Here is an 8677-nt window from a genome sequence, read left to right as displayed (position 1 = left end):
GCTTGGTGCTGGAGGGCTCAGAGATGGAGCCTCTCCAGGCCTTGGGGACGAGGCCAAGTCACAGCCCCAGGACAAGGCCCACCCGCTCTGGAGACAGGAGATCAGGACCCTGAGGAAGCTGCAGATCAGCCCCAGGGATGCTGCAGATTCCCCACAGCTGCCCAGTGCCACCACGTCCCACACCTCAGCCAGCGCTGGGCAAGGAGCCTCAGGTCACCAGGGATGGGACTTTTGTGCCTCCACCTGGATCCCATGAACAAGACATCCCAAGCTCTTACCTGGTAAAAATCCCACCAGACAATGCTTCAGTAGCTGTTTCAGCACTCCCCTACAAGCAAATCCATGCTGAATTGTGAGGATTTTAGGTATGTATTTCATTCTCTGAACAACAAATAAGCTGAGCCCACACAGCTGGGAAACTGGAGGCAAAGGTACTTTGTGAGATTCATCTCTGTGTTTGGTCTTCTGAAACTCAGAAGGTAGCTGTGAGCAGTGGAAGCAGCAATAGGAAGGCAGGACAACCACAGGCTTTTAATGAGGACAGGAGAAAATTGCTCCCAAAACTCAGCAGTGCTGAGGCTTTGTGCTCTTTGGACTTGCATCAGAGCTGCTGCATGAGTTCGGGTTGAAAGCCGAGAGCTGCGGGTTAGACCAGCCCCTGGCATTCCGAGTCCCTGGGAAGGTGGGCTGCAGGCACCTCCCAAACGGAACCAGGCAGCTTTTGAACGGCTCCATTAGCAGCAAGCAGCAGCTGGGCACAGGCAGAAAGGCATCATTATCCAGGGGAAACCACCAGCCAGCTACGAGGCCCAGCGCTCTGGTACAAAAAGCTCAGGAAAAGCAGAGTGCAAGCTCAGACACAGCATCTCTATTACAGCATGTCTAATCCTCACCTTCTGTAACCAACAGGAGAATCCTCACTCGAACACAGTCCTGAGACAGCCTCACCATGCTGCTCTGTAATTGCCACAGGTCTGAGACCCAGGGCAGCTGCCCTGGCACAGTGATGACTCCAGCCAGGTGAGACAGATCCCAAGCACCATTTTACTTAACTCCACACTGACCACCTCCAATCTCAGACTTTGTTCAGCCTGCTGCCACAGCAGGGGGAGATTCTGCTGTTTCAGGAGTCAGGAGCAGGGAGGAAGCATGAAGGAGGAGTTTCTCAGAGGCTGCAGCAGAAGGCAGGACCAGGGCAGGTGCTGAAGGGGGATCTCACACACGCCCGTTCCCTGCTCACTCCAAGTCACCACGTAGCATCTCAGCAAAGCTCTGTGGCTGCCCCCAGGGCTGATAATCCAGATGAGGTTGTGGAACCCAAACGTTGTTGCCAGTTCCCCCAAAGGCAGAGCCCGGGGAGCTCAGGGAGATGTCACTGTCCACAGCAGGAAAAGAAGCTGTATCCAACATATGCCTTCATCTCACCAAGGTCTAAAGCTCTCCTTCCTTGGGCAATTTTTCAGTCCCTCATGCAACATCCCGGGAATATTTCTGGCTCTTCTGGGTCCAGAAAGGTTTTGGAAGTCCTTGCTGTTGCCAGGGCAGAACAACCCATATGCAGTAGTGATTGCTCATGGGGAAACACCCAAAAAGCCCAACAGACTCAGCTACAGCTATGTGATTTCAGTGAAGGAAAAAAAAATAAAGGCAGGTTATTCTCTTTATCAAGGGCCATCCTGTGAGCACTTCTTAGCTTGGCTGGAAGCACAGTATAAACCCTCATGTTTCTCCATGTCCTGAAGTCTCTTTTGTGGAACAGAACAGAAATCCAGATAAAAGTGAGAGTACAGGAGCCAGGTAACACAGGTGATAAAGGTGGCTCTCAGAACACCTGCAGGAATTGGTTTCAAGTGGGACCCATTTGTTTGAAAGATGAAATTCAGTAGTTGTGCAGACAATGGAGGCAGAGTCTTGGAGCTCCAGCTGGGTCTCCTGCTGGCGTCCAGCCCACACCCTGCAGGGCTTCATCCAGGAGAGCAGAACACAAACACAGCACATCCCTGCTTTTGGAGGCTGCCCTAAAATACACCTTAATGTACAGAAACCCTTCTTGAGCCTGGAGATGCCCCAGTGCTTCCCTCATTGCCTACATCAGGCAACCAGTGCAAGAAACCCTCTTCTGATGGCCACTGCAAGGACTCCTTTAGCCTTTCAAGGACTGGGGACAGTGCACAAAACAGGCTTGGGGAGCGATGCAAGAACAGGACACACAGAGCTCAGCTGTCCTCCTCCTTCTCCTCCCTTCTCCATGGTGGTTCCTCGAGTCTGGGGAGTGGGGGCAAACACCCTGGCTGCCTGCTGGTCCCCTGCTCTGGAGCCTGCACCTCCCACAGCATCCCCACATCACCGGCCACACAAAGGCTCCTTCAAAGAAAACACAAAGCACGCAGCTAAAAGATATTCACTTACAGTTTATTTTTGCCTGAAATTATTTCACATCTCTTTGTACACAGCTACAGAACAGTAGTAGTAAACCATTGGTAAAAGCAACAGTGCTAAGGAAAATGTTGGCATATTTTTTTCTTTTTTTTTTTCTTCGTCTTCTTCCTTCCCATACTGCATCTTCATACAGTGTGGGATTTGAAGGGGGGGAAAAAAACCTGACACACTACATGAGTTAAGACTCGATTTCTGTTTCATTATTAAAAAAAAAAAAGAAAAAAAGAAAAACAACATCATTTGGGATGGGGTTGTCTACACAGCAACAAACTTTAAAAAAAAAAAAAAAAAAAAACCTGAAAAAAAAAGCTTGGCTTTCCATTGAATAAGATTAAATATATATATATATTTATATAAAAAATTACATTGGCTGTATGTGAAACCTTGAGGTGCTGAAGAATAAAATAAAAGTGTTAAACAGAGGAAAAAACTTTTTTGTTTTTTGTCTGATTTTTTTTAAATAAGCAGCTCTGTACAATGAAGGCTCATTATGAAAAAAAAAAAGTCAACAGCATAGTTATAAAAGAAACCACAATTTTTAAAAAATCATCTTCTAAGCAACTGTGGAATTTGAAAAATGTAGCAGTCACATTTACAGACAGGTCAGAGCTATCGGATCAGCAACACCGCGATTTCCTCAGTCTCCCCAGAGGAACATGCAGAACAATGCGTGCACAGAACAGGGTAGGGACGGGGGGCACAGGACAGGGGAGAGAAGGAGGGGAGGGGGGAAAAAGAAAAAAAACAGAAAAAGCTGATGCACAAAGTGGAGGGAGAGCTTTTTTTTCTCTTTTTGAAATATCGGACGTAAACAGAAAACAACGGAGGCAATTTGTAAAATCTACAGTTTGCAAACACGCCATTGGCAAAATAAATGTCTTGTCCCCATCTCCCGTGTTTAAACCTGACATGGCTTAAAAGACTAAAGAAAGTTTTCAGACTTTGGAAGGAATTGTGACTTTTATTAATCCCTGCACCCCCTTCCCCAACAACCATGCCCCCCTTGATAAAGATTTTCCTTCCTATTTGATAACATTTGAGGCATTTTGAAATCAAAAAGACAACGCGATGAATGTTGACAAAGAGGGAGTATAATACAGTTTGCATTACTAAAAGGCAATTCTTCAAGGAGGACATTTCCTTAAAAAAAAAATAATAATAACAACAAGACAGCAAACTAGTTTATACAGTACTATACGCAAAAAAAGGGTAAAAGAATTACAATTCATAAATAAAAGACAGGTCCCAGACCTGTTATTTGTGAACCATTTTCTTAAATAGGTGCATTATGTAAATCTTATGTACAACAAAATTACTTTGCATAACAACTGCAAGGACATGGAGGGAGGTGAAAATCATATTTGTTTTGGTTTTCTTCTCTTGAGATTTTTGAAGTTTGATTTTCTGGAGCAAAACTGGTGAAACAGGAGTTCTGGCTGGCTGAGTGCCAGCCAAGGAAACCCAGTTAAGTAAGGACAAAGGAATATATTTTTTTTTCTCCACACGGCATAAAACACAAAGGCAAATAAAATCCACAAAGGTGTTTTTTTCCTCTTTATAATCCTCTTGCTGCTACAAAGTCCTTTTTTTGTTTGTTTCCTTTCTTTTCAATTTAAATTATGTTGATTCTGAAATCACAAAGCTGAAAGAATCCAATGGGGTCCAGGCTTGCCCCATCCTCCCAACACACACAACTCCACTCTGCTACCCCACAACCACAACTCCTGCCACCAAGTCCCCAGACTCACTGCTCTACAGGAATTGGCCAAAAGTTATTTTCTGGTTTGTTTCAATCTGTCTGTTTTAAAAATCTTTTCCTTCTCACAAGAAGCAAAAGAGAAGAGTTGGAGGCAGGGAGAGTTCACCAGGCTTCGGTGTAGCGGACGTCCACCTCCTTTAGGTTGGGGAGTTTAGCCTGTGAGGAGAGGAAAGGTCAGAATTAACAACGTGCTCAGGGCTCAGGTAAAAAGTTCCTGTCAAATCTCTTGTGTAGGGTCATTCCCTGTACTTATCCAACAGAGCAGTGGTATCCCAATCAGGAGGAGGAATAGAGAAGGGAGGGGTGGAAAGAACTTCCTGGGGAAGGAGAGCACCTTGCCCCACTGCTGTTGGTGTTGATGCTTGTGAAAAACCTTGTATCCTGTGACTTTTTGTGTGACAGCAAGCCTGGGACCTGTGCAGCTCTGAATATTGTACTTGTATTTTGAATGTGGGCTCCCAAAAGAGGATGAAAGCACCTCCCCTTGGCTAGGAAAGCACAGAGCCCCACTGGTGGTGAGGATGACAGGCAGCCCAGGAGAGGTAAAGGGCAGACACAGCTTTCTGGCCTGGGAGCTCCTGTGTGGAAACAATCCCTGGACTTACTCAATTCAGAGGTTGTATCCAAATCTGGAGGAGGGCTACGGAGAGAGACAGAGCACCTCCCAGCAAACTGGGAGGATTGATCTGTGAACCACCAACTGCAGGAAGAGGCGTGACACCCTGGCCCAGTGCTGAGCTCAGCAGTGAGCTGCAGCAGGTGGCTGTGGCAAAGGAACATGATGCTGAGCCCTCACAGACACATGGAACTAAGTCCCACCTGCTCTAAAACCCATGCACCAGCCCCCAGGTCCAGATCAGACCCTGATCTTCATTTTTTATGCAAATGCTTAGCAAAACATGCCTGTCCAACTTTCGCCATGAAGGCAGTGGACTCAAACTGCAGCAGAGAGACATTCCTCCTTCAGCCTCCACATTGCTCATTTTCCCCTTCATGTACTAAAAAAACTCGTGGAGCATTAGCAACTTTTGGTGTCTTTGTGGTCTCCCTTCCACAACTCCGCTGCTTTTGGCCATATCATTCCTGGATCACCCGGCACGAGGCAGACGGGGACCGGCTGTTTGGGCTGTTCCTACTCGTCGATCCCCCTTGCCACGCTCTCTGACCATAATTGCACGGCTAATTCTCTCAAAACAAATAAACACGTTTAATTAGGCCAGGGCATAATTGAGGACTTGGAAGTTTCTAGGAGTCATTATTACCTCACTCCTTGATTTATGTGCGCGCATATTTTGATAAGAGCTATTCATAATCCTACAGACACTGCCAGCAAATAATTTTTCAGTTAGGCAATAATGACTTCAGTAGTGGGTGTTTATTTATTGTCTGGTTCAGCCTGCCTGGTACATATGTGGGTGTCTGTGTGTGTGCAAGCGTGTTTAGTGGGGTGGGGGATGGAGCTGAGAGGAAATGTCATCATTGGCTTGTGCCCCAAATGCTCTTGCAGACCAATGTGAGAAGAAGGAAAGATTTGTATCAAAAATATGTTCTTTGAAGTCTGAGCTGTTCTTAACAAACCTACAGCCATGTGCCCCAGGGAGAGAAACTGCTACCTTTGAACACACACAGAGTCCTAAAATAATGGCCACCAAGATAAAACTCAATGGAAGAGGTGAAAGGGGAAAAAGTGATGCCTGCCTGTTTTCTCAGCTTTTTGAATTCTCTGCAATCATCAGGACTTTGCTCACAGGCAGTTTTGCTGTTTGCCCTGGCAAGTCACTTTCTTTTGTGGCTGCTAAGGACTATTAATGCCATACCAGTGCAGAGGGAACCAGTTAGGAAAATGTGAGTTTCAGTAAGGAGTGGCAAAGGGACTCAGAAGCAGGGGTGGGACCAGGGGAGCCTTTCAATAGATGTGATTTCAGAGCCCTGGGCCAAACACAGTATTGACCTTGATTGTCTGTAAATGCCTGGGGCCTGATACAAGCTCCATTGTGTGAACCCATCTGCAAGCCAGCTGTTAACTCCAAGGACTTCTTTGCATATACAATTGTGACACAAGTTTTTAAAACTTGATCTTGAAAACTCCATGCAAGCAGCATTGCAGCTGAGTCCCTGGGGGAGCCCTGGCTCCACAGTCACAACCAAAGATAGATGTTTGCAGACAATTTTGAAAGCAGAGCAGTTACAGGACTTGCTTCAAGTTCCAAACTCAACCCAAGGTTGTGACCTTTTAAGTAAACGTGGCCCAATCTGTTTCAACATCCAAGACAAGCAAATGTCAAGTTTCATCTTGAGTCCTTGGGTGTCTAAGGTAAGATATTGGGAGATGCGGCTCACAAACCACCAGAATGAAGGCAAAGTCCACGTGAAGTCATGAAAGCCAACACATCTCAGGCAAGCTTTGAAACCACCTGGCACTACATCCTGGTTCTTGACACCATTTTGCCTAAGTGGTTATAAACTCAGAGTAAAACCAGACATTGCATGTCAAATTTCAGAACTGAGCATCTATGCAGATGTTTCTGCTCAGAGCCTAATTCCAGTCCTAGAGGTGTCAAGATAAATTTGCATCTTCCTTGATGCTTTCAGTTCTCCATTTGCTTTCCAGATCAAAGTTTCACAATATGCTTCACTCAAGTTACTTTTGGTCCTGTTAATAGTACAGGATATGATGTGCACTAGATTGTACCTGTCTCAGAAACAATCAATTTATGAAACTTTTACTGATAAAGCTTTTACTGTTGATAGCTCAGGCAAAAAGACTGAGCAGCTGATGCTATCTTATACTTCTCCATTCAGTATATTAAACGCTTCCTGAATCCATTGAAGCCAGCAACCTCACAATGCTGCTTTCAGTCATTATATCTACAAAATAATCCACTTCACCCTTTTCAGATAACTTTCATGCTACCCACTCCACAGGGTCAGTTCTCCCTGCCCTAGGCATCACCACCATGTTCTTTCTACAGATACTTCTCATCTTTAGAGGATGCAATTCACAAATACCTTGAGATCTTCGTAGGTATCTGCTGAAAGTTTGGTGCTGTTCATATTTAAACTACACAGGCTCTTCATGGCTGAAAGAGAAAACACACAGATATTTATGATCATGCTGCATTTTCTTAAAATATCATGCTTGCAGTAGGCCAAAGCATAAACAAGACATGCCTATGTGCAGCACTCCCAGGAAAAAGCTGAATAGCATAAAATATAGAAATACAAATGGATAAACAGCTGTTTGGGCCCTCATCCAGGAAAAAGTCCCTATTTAGGAAGGGCCATTAAGCATATGCTTAAGACTGCTGACTTCAAAGGAGTTCAGTCAACTTCTCATAATCGGTTTCCTGCACATTATTCTGAACAGTGCCCGTTCTCAGTGCTCTGCCTGGTGCTCGCAGGGGCCGTGCTGATCTGGCAGTCCTCCCTCTCCTCCCCCATTCCCATTTTAGGCTCCAGTACTTAGCAGAATAGTTTCCTAAGATGAGCCATAACTACTGGCCTGTCTGGCACGTCTGCGTAGGATCAAGCCTATTAAAGTAGCCCTCCAAACCCAACAGTGAGGTTTGTAATGCACTGCTGGGTGCAGGAGGGAGTTTCACTCCAGCACTGTCAAGCAGCTCTCAGTGCTCAGGGAATCCTGGACTCTGCCCTGTCTTGTTTAAACCAAGAACAGGGGGAGTTTCACCTCTCCAAAAACGAACAAAAAATGCCAGAAGGAGTATGGAACCTGCTGCACACAGCTGCTGAACTGACTGAGAAGCTGCCAGATGGCTTTGCAATCTTCCCCTCCTGTACAACAAAGGCAGGTCCCACCCAGAGGGGATACCCACAGGAATAAATCTGGGAAGTCCCTGGGCAACAGGTTACCACGTGAGATGGGGACAGGTGCTATCAGTGAAGCCAGAGGCAAGATTTAGTGTATGGCTCAGGAGGACAAAGCCCACAGGAGGCAACCCAGTGCCATCGGGCTCAGGTCACCATCCCACAGCTGGACAGCTGCAGGACTGGGCAGGGAGGATGGAAGATTAAACCCAAACCCAAACCCAGCCACCGCCTGTCCTAAACCCCTGCAGAAGCAGCGCTGTAGCACTGAGAGATCCACCTCCTGCCTGAACCCACACAAACTCCTCAGAACCCACCCAGGTGTCCCACACAGCCCCCGTCTGTCACTCACAGCTCAGTGCCAGCAGCCCGGCGTCCGTGACCGGGGTCTCGCACAGGTTGAGCACTTGCAGCATGGTGAGGTGCTCGGACAGGAGCCGCAGCCCCGCGTCGCCGAACTGTGGGGCACAAGCAGAGCTGGGTCACACACAGGCTGAGGCACCCGCACCTCGTGCAAGAACCTCAGTGCAAACAGGGCCGTGGAAATGGGGTTTGACCGAGCCCTCCATCGCTCACCGCCATGGCCAATGACAGCAGAGAAAGCGAAGAGTTTTATCTCTGTCTCGCAGGCAGGGAACAGAGGAATTAAGTGAC

General features: G+C 46.7%; 1 protein-coding gene across 2 annotated transcripts in view; it reads right to left on the bottom strand.

Annotated features, from left to right (window-relative positions):
- Positions 1-2391: 2391 nt before the first annotated feature.
- Positions 2392-8677, bottom strand: part of CMIP (c-Maf inducing protein) — a 130653-nt gene continuing 124367 nt past the window's right edge. For both annotated transcript variants that reach the window (XM_053987198.1, XM_053987199.1), the window contains exons 19-21: positions 8376-8481; positions 7208-7278; positions 2392-4354 (exon numbers count right to left, since the gene is read on the bottom strand). In XM_053987198.1, the coding sequence (XP_053843173.1) occupies positions 4301-4354; positions 7208-7278; positions 8376-8481 (231 nt within the window). In that variant the 3' untranslated portion in view covers positions 2392-4300. The remainder of the gene's footprint in view (positions 4355-7207; positions 7279-8375; positions 8482-8677) is intronic.

This window comes from Vidua macroura, chromosome 11 (assembly GCF_024509145.1).
Source record: "Vidua macroura isolate BioBank_ID:100142 chromosome 11, ASM2450914v1, whole genome shotgun sequence".
In the NCBI taxonomy this organism is placed as follows: Eukaryota; Metazoa; Chordata; class Aves; order Passeriformes; family Viduidae; genus Vidua; species Vidua macroura.
The sequence above is the reverse complement of the archived record's forward strand: the minus strand, read 5'-3'. Positions and strand labels throughout refer to the sequence as shown.